The sequence below is a fragment of the Meriones unguiculatus genome, chromosome 17 (assembly GCF_030254825.1).
Source record: "Meriones unguiculatus strain TT.TT164.6M chromosome 17, Bangor_MerUng_6.1, whole genome shotgun sequence".
Classification (NCBI taxonomy): domain Eukaryota; kingdom Metazoa; phylum Chordata; class Mammalia; order Rodentia; family Muridae; genus Meriones; species Meriones unguiculatus.
The window spans coordinates 61,106,265-61,122,426 of NC_083364.1; the positions used below are offsets into that span (position 1 = coordinate 61,106,265).

The window sequence follows — 16,162 nt, forward strand, 5'->3', positions numbered from 1 at the left end:
ACTCTTTCATGCAACAGAACACAGGCAGCTCCCTCTCTCCCAATCTTGCGGTGTGCTTTCCTGGCAAACGGGGCTTCTTGAGTACAAAGGGACATTTATAAATACTGAGGTTGATATAGTGAATGACTCTACTCCAAGCAATGCATTCTCTCACACTGGCTGGTTTCCCACCTTCTTTCAACAAAATTAAATGAAGGACCCGGCTAATTTGTTAGGTTATAAATCACCAAAAGTGATTGTGGGTAATCGGTCACACGGTGTGGCTTTTAAAATATAAGTCAGAAGGAATGTAGATAATTCAGTTGCATTTTTCGAACGACACAAAAAAATGTTTCTTGAAAGTCAATGTATGTACACATACATAAAATTCAGTATTTTCATCTAAAGAGTTTAAAAAAAACGAGTTTATGCAAAACCAAGTTTTCCCTTTCTTTCTTCCTTCCATCCTTTCTTTTTTAATTTATTTTTTATTAATTACAATTTATTCATTTTGTATCCTAGCTGTAGCCCCATCCGTTATCCCGTCCAAATCTCACCCTTCCTCCCTCCTCTCCTCCCATGACCCTCCCCCAGTCCACTGATAGGGGAGGTCCTCATCCCCTTTCATCTTACTCTAGCCTATCAAGTCTCATCAGGACTGGCTGCATTGTCTTCCTCTGTGGCCCAGGAAGGCTGCTCCCCCCTCAGGGGATGTGATCAAAGAGCCAGCCACTGAGTTCATGTCAGAGACAGCCCCTCTTCCCCATACTAGGGAACCCACTTGGAGACTGAGCTGCCATGGGTAAACAATGCTAAAATCTGTACACCTAAAGAAATTAAGCAAGAAGGAGTTTCCTCATTCAGAAAGGCAAATGGGATGGACATTGGAAGGAGAAAACAGGGAACAGGACAGGAGCCTACCACAGAGGGCCTCTGAAAGACTCTACCCTGCAGGGTATCAGAGCAGATGCTGAGACTCAGCCAGACTTTGGGCAGAGTGCAGGGAATCTTATGAAAGAAGGGGGAGATAGTAAGACCTGGAGGGAACAGGAGCTCCAGAAGGAGAGCAACAGAACCAAAAAGTCTGGTCCCAGTGGTCTTTTCTGAGACTGATACTCCAACCAAGGACCATGCATGGAGATAACCTAGATCCCCTGCACAGATGTAGCCTTTCCTTCCTTCCTTCCTTCCTTCCTTCCTTCCTTCCTTCCTTCCTTCCTTCCTTCTTTCCTTTCCTTCTTTCCTTCTGTCTGTCACTTTTTGTTTGTTTATCAAGACAGGGTTTCTCTGTGCATCCTTGGCTTTCTAGAACTCATTCTGTTGACTAGGCTAGCCTCGAACTCATTGATCCACCTGCCTCTGCCTCCTGAATGCAGATATTAAAGACGTGCACCGCCACTGCCCAGCTCCATTTCTTAAAACATAAAATAACTGGAAAAAATATACTCCCCAAATATACCACCATTTAATTAACAAATTCATTTTCACTAAGGTTTTATTCTTAAATTTAATACAAATCAACATTTTTATAAATTATTTTGTTCTTTTGGTAATGGTAATAAAATTTTAAAGGCAATATCATTGTATATACATATTTTCTTCCCCAAAATACTTATATAATGGGTAATAAAATTACTCAAGTTGCTTTGGTCATGGTGTTTCATCATAGCGATAGTAACCCTAACTTAGACATATATGTATTTTTTTCTTGGGGTTACAGCATGCGGGAAACCAGAATGAGGAAAGACGACAGCACTAAAGTTTGGCCCCTGAAACGTGACCAACTGTTGCACATCGAGGAACATGATTTCTCCACGAGGCCTGGATTTGGAGGTAAGTGTAACATCAAAAACTCTGCCTGCCTAGTGTGGTAACTCACACCTTTAATGCCAGCCCTCGGGAGGCAGAGTGCGGTGGATCTCTGAGTTTGAGGCCAGCCTGGTCTACAGAGCAAGTCAAGGACAGCCAGGGCTCAACACAAAATGAAACAAAACAAAAAACAAACATGCTAAAATCCTATTGCTCTCTCAAGATGGGACTGGAAATTTGAAGCAATTAGAACCAAATCATTAGTAAAAAAGCCATCTGCTAAAATAAGTAAACAAATAAATACATTTAAATACCTGTATATTATCTGCTCTTGACTGAGAACATCTGACAATGCATTCATTTTATACTGACCTTCAACTTCTTTTTTTTTCTATTATGCACACTCTTGCAAATAGGATGCATTCAATATTTAGAAGACAGATAAATGTGCAGTATAAACAACTTGCTGTTTCTACCGTAAGCTTAATTGGATGACATAATTTATAGAGTCTTACTGTTATTCCTACACGCTAGAATGCCTGGCTTTAATGGAAGAACAATTATAATATCTAATGCCATGACTTCCTGGGCCAAGTTTATTTTCCTCCTTTTTAAACCCTTTTAACAATTTAAAACTGAGTTTTAAGATCGGGCACTGTGTTAAGCCCACCCTTTGATGCACTGTGCCGTTTACCTTCAGTCACTACAAATAGGCAGCATTATGAACCTTCATATTCCGATGCAGAAACTCATGGTTAGAGAAGTTAGACAGTTTCTTCAGACCAAGCAATGAGTGGTGAAAGCAAATGGAGGATGATGGCGCAGAGCCCTAGGAGAGGGGTACTGTGGAGCACAGAATTCTTCCCTTCGAGTTTTTCTATATGATTTCATCATTGAGAGACCCCCGGATTGGCAAACCCCTGGGTTTCTTTTGTAAACCTCTGGGAACCTTTGGGTTGCTACTCTAAGACCTGGCCTAAATTCTATTTCATAAGTTATTCGAACCATCTTGAGCATCAGAATGATAGGAAAGGCTCTTAGCAGTCAGGGCCCTGAGCCCCATCTGCAGCATTCGTGGTCCAGTAGGTCTAAGTGGGACTGAGAGTTTGCGTGTCTGCACAGTGGGCAGGCGCTCCTGACGCTGCGTGGTAAATGAAGCGGATGAGAGAGAACACACCCCGAGAAGCACTGGGTTAGCATGCCGCCATCAGGTTTAAGTCTCGGTGAGCCTGTCGGCTTTTCTTTTCCGGAGTGTTTATCACTGTGGTTGGATTCCAATTCATGACTGCAAAAGCCTGGAAATTAATCAGGTTTAAAGCTGTGCTTGTTTAGGGCTGAGCCATGTATTCTGATCCATCTGAGTCTCTGAACTGACTGCTCCCCTCTGCCAAATAAGCTTCTGTGCCCAAGGCTGGTACACGTTTAGAAGGCGGTTCAACCAAAGGTGGTAGATTCCCCTCCTTCAGACTAATGGCCTCCCCAACGTCTTTTATCAGGAGAGAATTTCCTCCTGTGAAGCAGGCCTCTCATCCAGCCAAAGAAGGATCTGTAGAAGCCGCGCCCAGGATCAAGCCAGCAATAGTTCCAGCATGGGCAGGAGAGGGAGTTTGAGGCTTCATGCCTGCTGAAGACTTGTTGGCAACTGATGTTTTCCCCAAGAGACAGCATCCTTTTTCCTTGAGGGTGTGGCTACTGGAAGGCTGTCCATCCTCATGCCAGCACCGCTAATTGGGCTTGAATTTTTTAAAAAGGAAAATAAGGAAGAGCACATAGGGAGTGCCTAGGGTTCTTCCTGAGAATGGGGCATTGGTGGGGATGTGATCAAAATACACAGTGTGTGTGTGTGTGTGTGTGTGTGTGTGTAACTATCAAAGAGTAAGTAAAATACATGGTTTCAAAAACAAAAGATATCCACTTCATTGTCCTTTTGAAAACTCTCTATTTTTCTTTCTGCACCTCACTAGTTCTCTGTCAATTTTCCCTCAATAAATGCCAAAACATTTAAATAACATTTATTTTAAATAAGCTGACACTCACTCCAGAAAAAGTCTTCCGAAGTTTGGATAATATGGTCTACAACAATAATGCCGGTGTAGTGACCTCTTGAGGAGTCTGAGATTTCTAAAAACTAAGTAAAATCATTTGTAGTTGGATCCTTTGTAGCCACTAGGAGGCGCCAGTCTCACATGAATTGTAGACATTGGCCTCACAGTTGGACGCCGCTGTTGATACATTCTTCTCCATAGAAATTCAAATTTTATTTTTATTATTTATTTACTTTTTTACTTAATATTTATTATTTATTTTGAAGCTCTTGTGAAAGCTCTTACTGATTTCTTCCTCAGTATGTTTGCCATCTGTATACAGAATAGGCTACTGGGTTTTGTGCATTAATTTTGTATCCTGATAGCTTCGCTGAAAGTGTGTATCAGCTGTAGACGATTTCTTGTGACGTCTTTAAGGAAGATGTCCTCCTTCACCTCCTTCAGTTGTCTTACTGCTCTAGCTAAGACTTCCAGCCTTAATTCCTGGAAGCTAGGTTCCTCAGTTAAACTGTTCTCTGTTATAAAGGAAGGGTTTTTGTTGCTTTTTGTTTTGGTTTTTTGTTTGTTTTGCTCTGTTTGTTTTCCAGTAGTGTCTATTTTAGGTACATTAGCAAGAAAAAGGGAGAAATGGCTGTACTTGTTAATGGACATTAAAACAAACAATTCACAGATACCTTATTACTCAATATGTTCCAAGGATTAGCTGACGCATCAGGGCGTTTGTCTAAGGTCTGAAGCTTAGAACCAAAGTAGGCTTCTCAGTAGAGTCCACATTGTAACATTGTAACATTGTAGCATTGTAACATTGTGATATTGTAACATTGTAGCAAGATGCCCACATACTGATACTGCAGAATGCTAAGACTGCACCCTCTTTTCAAGGTAAAATATTTTTGCGTTCATCCTCTACCTGGTTCATCATCCTCACCTCCAGAAAGGCATAAGATGGGTCTAAAAATTGCCTGTTTGCCTGACCTATTAAAAATACATGTTAAGAAATTTTTATTGATGATGCCTTCTTAAATTATTTTTTCTGGGGTTACTTTATGACTATTAAATATGCTATTGAAAACATGGGACATACTTAGTGACAGGTGGCGTAACGTCTCATAATTATGAAAATCTTCTGACAATCATTGGCTGGACTAAATGGTGTTCAGGTGGCTTTACTCAGTCGTTCAGGAGGGGAAAATTCATAAATGCAGCCAGAAGTGTCAGCCTACCAGCTCCATGAAGGAGTCTCTAACCTTCGTTTGCTCAGCTTGAACAGAACAGTGCCTTCTACAGTGATCCATTTCTCTGTTCTCGGACGGCCGGCCTTCTTCCTTTGGGAAATCAGGCTACGGGATACGAAAGACAAGCTTTAATTTATCCCCCCTCTTTTCTATTTGTCCACAGCACAGGCTCATGAACATACTTCTCTCCAGCTAAATGTAACTTCAGCACTTCTCTTGCCTTAATGTGTTTTCCTAATTAGGTTTAGCATTAAAACCAGCTGCTACCGGGGTGGTATTTTTTTTTAACTTTTATAAAGCATTAGAAGATTAATTGACTCATTATGTGGAAACAGGAGGATGTAAATTTAGGGAGCTTTTTGTTTAACTTGGGTAATAAATTGCAGCTCATTTTCTTTATTTATGTTTTTCCCCCCACTATGTCTCCTATAACAAGGGCTTTCTGTTTTAGTCTTCCAGATGATGATTTCTTTGTTTCTAGAAAGTCAATTCAGCACCTAGATTCTGGCTGCTGAGTTGAGACAAAAGCCATAATTATCAAAGCCACTTGTGGTCTCTGAATGTCACAAAAGAAGCCTGGTAGTCAGAAGGACTTGATCTTATCCCTACCTAGCTCTGGATTTCAAACAAGTGCTTAGCCATGGAAGTTCATACAGAGGTCAGGTGGAGGAAAACAAACAAACAAACATGTGTACCAGTACCTAATGGAGTGCCTGCAAGGGTACGAGATAGCACATTTTACAATGTATTATAAAGACACTGGAGAGATGCATAATTGATACTTAACCCTAATTAGTCTACCTGTACAAAAAGGGATTCTTGTATACATAAAAAAAATGTTTATAAATGTGTGTTACTATCTAGTTAGTGTTCCTTGGATGTTAATTAAATGGGTTACTATTCAGCTAAATTTTATTTGATTTTATGCTTAAATTTGGGGACAGTTCTTACAACGGTATTATTAGTTATGATGTTAAGTCTATTGTTGACTCAATAGAGAGTAAATGTTATTTGGCAGAACATTTGAATGGGGTTAAGGGCACATGTTATGCACTTCTTCATTATTCTCCCAATCGTCCTACAAGGTGGGCACCATATTTGTTCTGTTTTACATTACCAAACTGAAGTGTGAAGATGGAGGAGAAACATAAGAACTTTAGTCTCTGTTTGGTTTTATGTGGCTACACATGTCGACATTTTAATCAGGTGCTTAATTGTCACTTTCTCTTATGAGAAAGTGCCACTCTGCTCCTTGTCTACAAAACAGATGTTTAATGAGTAGCCAACATTCCATAACTCTCCATCTTGCCTTTACATCTCCCTACCTTCCACTTAGCCCTCAGGCGTCAAAGCACAGGTTCTTATGCCCATGTGTTGGATGCCGTTGACAGGGACTCTTGTTGCCTGCTCTTTGATCACTTCTGCCTGGTGGAGAGGCCTTGCCAGGCCACAGAGGAAGGGGAAGCGGCCTGTTCTGATGAGACTTGATAGGCTGGGGTCAGTTGGTAGGGGAGGAGGGCTCTCCCTTTCTGAGGACCAGGGGACTGGGATGGGGAAGGAGAGAGGGAGGGGAAACTTGGATGATATGGGGGAGGGGATATGATCAGGATGTAAAGTAAATAAATTAAACAAGTAATAAATTTAAAATTTTACAAAAAGATGCTGAAATCAAAGCTCTTCTTTGGTTTCATCAGAAAAAGAGTGGTGGGAAATCACTGCAGATGTGTGTGTGTGTGTGTGTGTGTGTGTGTGTGTGTGTGTTTGTAAATATGTTGATAACCTATATGTTTGCATGTAGAGTTAAGAATAAAGGCAGGCTTGGGTTTTTGCATAACCAAGCAAGTAGTATTGCTTTATTGAGGACCAATTAAATCTATTACATCTAAAAACTGTACTGCTTATGACTTGTAACAGAACCCTTCGAGTGTATCTGTGCAGATTTTTTAGTGGAAAGCAAAAAACAAACTGTGGAGAGATTCCTTACTCCATAATATATAGTAGTGATGACTCTGTGCTCAAGTTTTCATCTGGAGACTCTGTTCACGATTAACCAGGACATTCTGCCACCCTTTCCAGACCTTTTGAAATCTCATTCTGTCGAAGTATTAGAATTAATGGGAAGATTTATTCACCAAGAAATGCCAAGTAGGGCTACGGATGAGATGTTTTCATGAATTTTTATTTTGATTGTTAATTCAAGAAAAAGGGCAAATGCAAACTCACCAATGCTGAGCCCTATGAAGGAATAATACTAGGCTGTTCCCAAGTCTATACATAGTCAAAATCTGCAGTAAACAATGATAGTTATAGAATTAGTGTCATACAAGTTAATTGATCCCATATGCTAGGAAGATGGTGGTTAGGACACAAGTAAGGCATTATTAATAAAAGGTAAGACATTAAGATATGTGAGTGACAGGCCAGGTACCTGTCTAGCTGAGACTCTTCTAAATAACAAATGATAATAAACAAAAAGGGAAGCTGGTGCTGATAAAGGTAGCATCAGGAATTAATGAGGTCCCAGAAAAGTGTCAAGAGAGTTGGCTTATTTTATAGTGTAATATGCATCCAGAAGGTTGCGGAGTTGTACGCATATGTGTGTCACATATAACACACTCGGTCATTCTTTAGCCAAGTATGGAAGCTTTTCAGGATGAACTCATCTAAATCCCAACATCTTGATTAAAAAGCTGGGACTCAGCTGTGCAGGATTAATCTGTATTTGTTAGTAGTTGAGAGTTCTTTTTAACTCAGGCCAGGCAATATGATTTAAATGAGAATGACTTACTATGGTAAGAAAATACATGCAGAGATTATGTATAAACATATGGATTGTGTCAACATGGATGCATATCAAATTTCATACCCCAAACAATGATAAAGTTATTAAAAGCAATCCCCCTACACACACGCACATACACACTCAGAGAGAGAGAGAGAGGGTAAGAGATGGGGTGTTGAAATTTCTTCTTAGCAGAACTAGAAAATTTTACAATGGCTGTCTGGCCTGCATTCTTTTGATTGCCATTTATACTTCCTGGGCTTGGGAGCCCTGTTCCAGGAGCCTCAGGGGCCAACGAGTTTGCAATCCAGCCACTGCCTGAAATTGCTTCAGTTTCTGTTGAGTGTATTTCATTGACCAGGCTTCAAAGATTGTTTGCTTCTTCCCCCGTGCCCTTTGTGGATGCTGACATACAAGGGAACACGTCTGAGTCTGCAGCCTTGGCAGAGTACTCGCGACTATCTCTAGGCCACCAACCACTGTATGAATGAAAAAGGCTGACACTGGGAGCAGAAGAGAAATGGGTTTGATGTTCCAAAGCCAAGGACTCTATAAAACTCACTGAACTGCCATTATCATAGTAAATGCACAATGCAACCTGCTCTTACATATATTTTCAGAACACTGTTCCTCCTTAAATCCATATCAGCCAGAAAATGAAATAACAAAACTGGAGAGCCTACTTCTGTAATTCATTGAACAGAAAATCTTTGGGACACTCCAAGCAAGTGATGACTGGAGTAACGTTTATTCTAGCACGTGCCCTAGGTATTATGTTTGAGGATATGATAAATGATTCAATGGAAAATAGATGAAACGATGAATAAAAATTATTGGAAAAAACAGATCACTGTCAATTGCTGAACAGTGGTCTTTCCCAGTTTTGGAAGATGTCCAAGATGATTATAATGCATTTCTCAGTAAATTATTTCTTTTTCTTTTTAAAGGTTCCCCAGTGCCGGTGGGCATAGATGTCCAGGTTGAAAGTATCGACAGCATTTCAGAGGTCAACATGGTGAGTTTTCCCATAGGGTACCAACCTTTTTCTGAAAAGAGTAAAATAATAGGGTTGAAATAATTTGTTTTTGAATAAACCACTTTAGCCATGTGTGTTATTAATCTATCCTACTTTGCATCATAGTACAGTTGTTTTGCTTCTCTTTTCCATTTACTTCCTTTGCCCTCCGATTACACTCTTATTTTTTTCCTCCCTTGTTGCTTTCTCACAATTTCTCATTTATGGTTTCCTGCAGAATATCATGCTAAATTTGCTGTCTGTCACACAGTCTTAAACACTTGATCCAAAACATGTAAGAAAAAAAAAAACGTGCAGTTTGCTCACTATGAAGCCCCAGCCACAAGACCTTGTTCATAAAATGATTGATGGACAGCTGTCCAAGCTTTATAGATAACTTCCATTTTCCTTGTTTGCAAATAACTAATATCAGGACATTTTAAAACATCCTACTTAATTCAGAAAAGGTCATTTCTCCCATGGTATATTATAGAAATACAGAAAAGCTTGATGTGTTATTATCCAGTGTAATACCAATATTTTCATAGAATATTTTTATTTTTAAAATTACTATTTTATTTATACTCATGTATGAAAATGGATATGTAATCATTTTATATACATATGCATGTTGGAAACAAAAAATTTAAAAAGAGTAAACTGTTGGATACAAGTAAATTCAAAACTTGTCTGTAGAAATAACTATTCATGTTAGAGCTCATCTATCAAAAAGATTTACTTAACAAAAATCTACAAGCAACTTCTGAAATTTTTATGAGGATACACATTTAGAAGCTTCAGAACAAGAGAAAATGAAGCGTCAGGGTATAGGTAGAATCGCTATTAAATAATAAAATAAATATTTTCAGGTAAAAGTGAAATTTAAAAAGAAAGTACATGAAAATGACCTCTTGTTTTCAGTCTTCCCTTTAGCCTTTTGCACTTCTCCACCCCCACCTAACTTGCTTTTTGTACCTTTTCCCATTGTTTAACCCGGTTTTATTCTTTTTAGCCATTTTTATGTTCTCTTGGCCTCAACCATACTCTTTTCATCTCATTGTCTCTATTTTTAATGTATAAGGACTGTCTCTGTCTAGGTAACATTCAGAATAGTTTTTCATTTCAGTGAGCACCATCAGTGGGGGGAGGGGATGTTTACTATAATAAGACTTAGCTGTGGCCAGCTTCTATGACCAAGCACTTACATTCTTTATTTTCAGATGGATTTCTTTTATGTTAATTTATTTATATGATCTGTGTTTTGATGAACCCTTTAACTTTATGTTTGCATGCCGAACACAGTGTCTTTCTGTTTTGTTTTGTTTTGTTTTGTTTTTTGGGGGGAAGGGTGATTTTGTTTGTTTTTTTCCAGACATGGTTTCTCTCTGTAGACCAGGCTGGCTTCGAACTCACAGTGTTCCTCCTCTGCCTCCCCAAGTGCTGGGAATAAAAGCGTGTGCCGATCATCACGCCCTACATTCAGTGCCTTTCTAAGACTCATTCTCCATCTTCCCATCCTTGCTTTTACCTGATAGTAGCTGCCAACATCTGTAGGGAGCAGAGGCAGCCCTGAGTGAGGGAAGTTTCAAGTAAACTATGTGCTGTCGACATGAGCCCAGAGCCTCAGCTGCATGGAGTGATCTCAAACCTTCTTCCTGGGGGTTGAGGTCAGAAGGAAACTGCAAAGCTTTCTCTTCTGGTCCACGTGTGAAATATGGACAGTATGTGCGGGAAATGTCCTGCAGAGCCTTACCCCTCCGCCAGTATTTTCAGCCTGAAAACTGCTCCCCTACAGAGATGGCTCCTACAAAGACAAGCTAAAGCTGTCTCCTGGGTCCAGCTGAGTACTAGAACCCCCGCCTCTTTGCGCATCTGTTTGCAATAACAGAATCCTTGCGGAGCTGCTCTGTTCAAGTCCATAAAATACACGAGCTGGGGGTCTCGGGTGCACAGGCTTCTCCAGCAGAGAGCCCAGACCACCTGACCCCCAATTTTATTTCCTGTCCGTGTGTGTTTGTCCTGTCGTCATTCCTCTGAAACACTCTCAGTTTTGTCCCTGGAGACACGCTGGATGAGTCGCAGCTGCCCCCTCCTCTTTTGTTGTCTCTTCTGCCCTCTTTACATGGGTTTCCTTCGTAAATGTGTGCGTGTGTGTGTGTGTGTGTGTGTGTGTGTGTGTGTGTGAAGTGCAGCTTGTAGGCCTTTGGGGTAGCCTTTGTACCCCTGTATTAATTTAACTTTGGATGCCTTTAGATGGATCCTGTGCCCTCCTGTTGGCCCTGGACCCCAGGCTCCGCCTTTCTCTAGCTTTGGTCTCCCTGTTCGCAGAACTTGCCCCACTGTTTCTTACCGTTATTTGAAATCAGCCTGATAGGAATCATCCTCGGTTTTCCACACTAAACATCACCGCCTGGACTTTTCTCTCGGGGTGTTAAAAGTGTTTTGAATTGAAAGTGTCGGTGGTGCATTACGTGAGGTATGCATGTATGAGATACACAGTATTCCGATCAGCACATAGCCGTCTCGTCACGCGAAAGCGCTGAAACGTCTTCCTGCTTGCTGAAATGCATACCACACTGCTGTCCCTCTGCTGAGTAATGCCACCCTGACTCCCTGCCCTCCTGTAACTTGGCCTCTGCTTATCTGCCTTTTCTCACCTCCCTAACTCCTCAAGCTCTCCAACAACAGTGCACTCGCAACCAGGATAAGGCCAACTGCTTTAGATTCTTTCACATGCGCGACACCTGCCTTCACAAAAACCAAGGAGACCTTCCTCCATGAACAGGGAAAAATCAAATTATTTTCATTCTACATTTTACATACATTAACCCTTATGCTTCATTCCCTTTTTTCCATATCTTTCACATGTGTATGCTAATGAAAATGTCAAAGGTTATTTACAGATATTTTAAGTTTTTTATATATATCGTTTATATATATACTGAATCATATATACTTATTTTTATAGAAATAACTTTGAATTTAGCTTCTACATAGGATTAAATATGCAAATACCACAATTAAGGGTACAGGGTGAGAGAGGAAAAGAGAAAGTAAATAAAGTTAGGTAACTGAAGAATATAAGTTCTCAGGACAAATAACCCTTTCAGCTGTTTTTTTAAAATTCTTTTTTTTTTTAAATAGTGATTCCTCCTCATAACTAAACGAAAACTTCGGGAGGTGTGAAAATTCCAGACTGATCTAAACAAAATCTTCTATGAGCCATTCATACCTATGAGCCCTATTTTGGCTTGAAATTATCTGCTTCAGCATCTATTCAGTTCACCAAGAGCTTAAGTTAACCATCCTTCATTTCACCACCGCTTGCCCAAATGATAGTGCTATGGACTCCCTAAAACAATGGGCCTAATCTAGACTGCCCTCACTCTTCCTGTCTCAAAGGCAGCTCTCACTAATACTTCTTGTTGTCTATTGGAATTCTAAAACAGATTTAAGTAATGTTTAAGTCATTCACAGTGGCCCAGCTCTCGCATGTGACATTGCCATCTTCTCTATTCTATAAACCCGCCCACTGGGAATCCCTAAATTAGGTTCACATTGCTGGTCGTTATCAGACAAACTTAGGCTTGTTTCATCATGCCCAATTAGAAAACACTTTATAAACATGAGTGACCTCCACCTATTGTCCCCCACTTCATGCTACCCACAGGTTACATTTTTTAGCTTTTTCTGTGTTTTCTTCCCATCCTTTCTCGCCTCACTCTGAATTCACTCTAACTTCTGTCTCGCTCTCCACTCAACAAGCTTTTCAGCTTGATCCTCATGATTGTGTTGGCTAGAGGCAAGCACCAATGTCAACTATCAGACTTCATAAGTTCAGTGTTTGACCAGTGTCTTAGCAAGGGTTTCTATTACTGTGAAGAGATGCCATGTCATAGTATCCTTTCTATCTTTCAAGTATCAAAAAGTTATCGTCTGTAGTCTTGAACCTCCAACTGCTTGCTTTCCACTAGTAAATGCTATATTCATGTTCATGTAGAAATACAGTATATTCAATTTGGTTGTTCTTTTTCAAAAAATAATTACAAAGTGATAAACATAAAAATAAATTTAAAGGTGAGTTACATATATATATGCTAGCACATGCTATATAATTCCAGCACTGAGGAAACCAAGGCAAAGGATCCTGAGTTTAAACCTAGATTGTGTTTTAATAGTAGGACCATAGTTTAAAAGAAGTAGGAAGTGGAAGGTAAAGGAAGAAGGAATGAAGAAGGGAGGAAGAGAGGAACGGAATGGGAAGGAAGGCAGAAACAGGAGTGGAGGAGGAGGTGTGAGGAAAATAAAGGACTAGCTTCACCCTACGTCTGTCTGAAACTGTGTGCCACACAAACTACGCACACCCTACGTCTGTCTGAAACTGTGTGCCGCACAAGCTACGCACACCCTACGTCTGTCTGAAACTGTGCGCCGCACAAACAATAACGTACAGGGCGTGGGCATCACTGCCGTTAGTGAGTTCATAATGCTGAAGTGACGGTCTGAGCTCTGTCTGAACCCTCCTGGTTCTCACTGTCCCCTTTCTCTGTGCCCAGGACTTTACCATGACGTTTTATCTCAGGCACTATTGGAAGGATGAGAGGCTCTCCTTTCCTAGCACTACAAACAAAAGCATGACCTTTGATCGCAGACTGATTCAAAAGATCTGGGTGCCTGACATCTTCTTTGTCCATTCTAAGAGGTCCTTCATCCATGACACAACCGTGGAGAACATCATGCTGCGAGTCCACCCTGATGGAAGCGTTCTCTTCAGTCTCAGGTAGGAGGGCTCCCTTTGGCTTCCTTGCACCACAGCCATCCAACCGAACCTGCTGAGTCTCACTTCAGACTAAACTAACAGCTCTGCTGTGCAGCTCAAGATGCTGAAGACTGATATATGAGCCAAATATATCATTTTATCCACTTCTGTTACCCCAACACTAATGAATTGCTTTCTGTTCTGTATATTGCTACTCTGGCCATATATTGTTTGGACAAAGAGAGTGAAGCTGAATTCTGGAAATCCTTAAAAGTCTGACACAATTGTTTAAGTATGGAAGCCCATTTTTTAAAAATTCACTTTACATCCCATTCATAGCCCCCTCCCTCCTTTTCTCCCGGTTCAACACTCCCTCTCTCTCCCCTCTACCCACCGCCATCCCTACTCCTCAGAAAAGGTAAGCTCCTCCATAAACCAACCCTGGCACATCAAGTCCCATCAGGAATGAGAAGAAGCCTCAGTGGGAAGTGATTGAAAAGCAGGCAACAAAGGCCATGTCAGACACAGCCCCTGCTCCCCTTACTAGGGTACCCACATGAGGACTAAGGTACCCATCGGCTACGTATGTGTAGAGAGTCAAGGCCAACCGATTCCTTTCTGTCCCTGTATTTCCAATGCTTCAGCAATTTCCAAGTGCACTTGTAGGATGTCATATAGACCAAATATATTGATCTGGAAATAGTAGTCATGGAATGTTGATCCAGAAGGCTTTTGAAGCTGCCAATATCTATAGGGAGCAGAGGCAAAATTCTCTTTAGTCATTCATTTCTTCATGTATACTGTAAAGCCTGTGGTATAAAAGGCCTCAGAGGACACTTCGTTGTGACATAGCAGAGTAAGTATGTGTTTTTACACACAAGACCATCCACACACTTACTTTCTTGGTGCTTTGAATAGTGACAATAAAATGCAGGTCACAGAAGATAAATGGTTCCACTCTTCAGGGGCACTGAATTATGTATTATGCACATGGATCTATCACTAAATATGCTGCAGGCTTTTGCTTCAGTACTGGAAAAAAAATTTCCAAGTGCTTTGTAAAGGAAACCTATAGATTTGAATGATCACCACTTCAACTCATTTTTTACTAGAGACTGCTAAATTTTGCATCTTCTAGAAAGCAGAACATATTTAAATCCACTTAAAGGCATCTGACTTTGAAGTCTTTTTTTCTGAAAGAAAAAAAATCATCAGAGCCAGAAAATGTACAGAGAGCTAAGCAGGAAATAGTGAGATAAGCAGTAAGTGTAAGAATTCACTCATCAATCTCTGTTTGAGCAAACACTACCCTGGTGGGTTTGCTTTCTTGTTGTTTGGACAGAACACAGTCAGGCCTGTTTCTCATTATCCTTGAAAGGTACAGACAGCAAGCAAACAATGAGAAGCTTCATTGCTGCACGCTAGTTAAGCCATATGGGTAAACGATCGTAGTTCTCTTTCTTACTCTATTTACAGGATAACAGTTTCGGCCATGTGTTTTATGGACTTCAGCAGGTTTCCTCTGGACACTCAGAACTGTTCTCTAGAGCTGGAAAGCTGTAAGTCTTTCTGCCTGGTGAGACAAGTGTGCATCATCGTAGGAACACACCCTCATACACTCACACACAGGGAAGTAGGCATGTGCTTAGCAATCATTTAAACATCTTATTTTTTCCATCTTATATAGTTTGGCTTTTCATTATTACACCACCTCTCTATTTTTCTAATGAATATAACAAACTGTCTTTACAAGGAGATGATTCAAGGGGAAATACCATGGTAATTAAATATTCTGTGATTTTCACAATAGCAATAAAAAGGCAACTTCTTTAGAGGGTGCATTTTCCTAACATTAGCCTGATTTCCCATGTTCGTAAAGTCCAGGAATCCTATAGAGAGACAAGTCCCAATCCTTTATCCAGTGTGGGTGGGCTCCCCAGAGGAACCCAGCTTGGAGCACAGACACTCTACTTGATGTCTAAGACTCATTTTAGAATTTCATCCAAGAGCGGTGCCGCTAAAGAAACGTAAAGGAATGGAATAAGCCCATGTGCGGGAGTACTGGGACCTTGCTCCAAGGCCTGGCTTAATTTTATGTGAAAATGCACACAGATAGGGCACACAGGAGAATTTTAAACATCACAGAGGGTGAAATGTGTCCATCTTGCCAGTCTTCAGGCCCCAGATTGGGGCTGGTGTTGTGATTTGTTTCCTTTTTGAAGTATGGGTTTGTTCCGTCCTTGGAAAATATCTTTCAATACACAGCACACGAATGCCACTGAGCCAGGAACTAGTGATTCAGAACTGTGTAAAACATGGCTACAGACCTCACCTAACTTCTAAGAGAGGAACCATTTGTGCCGTTTTAGATGCCTACAATGAAGAGGACCTAATGCTGTACTGGAAACACGGCAACAAGTCCTTAAACACGGAAGAACACATTTCCCTTTCTCAGTTCTTCATTGAGGAGTTCAGCGCATCCAGTGGATTGGCTTTTTACAGCAGCACAGGTACAGTAGCATGCGCAGTAATTCTTGG

At 40.7% G+C, this 16,162-nt stretch overlaps 1 protein-coding gene across 1 annotated transcript in view; it reads left to right on the forward strand.

The window, feature by feature from the left end:
* Gabrr3 (gamma-aminobutyric acid type A receptor subunit rho3) overlaps positions 1-16,162 on the forward strand; it is a 46,472-nt gene that overhangs the window by 5,531 nt on the left and 24,779 nt on the right. Inside the window, exons 2-6 of the mRNA XM_021660553.2 lie at positions 1,700-1,812; positions 8,798-8,865; positions 13,422-13,645; positions 15,101-15,183; positions 15,994-16,134. Coding sequence (XP_021516228.1) covers positions 1,700-1,812; positions 8,798-8,865; positions 13,422-13,645; positions 15,101-15,183; positions 15,994-16,134 — 629 coding nt within the window. The remainder of the gene's footprint in view (positions 1-1,699; positions 1,813-8,797; positions 8,866-13,421; positions 13,646-15,100; positions 15,184-15,993; positions 16,135-16,162) is intronic.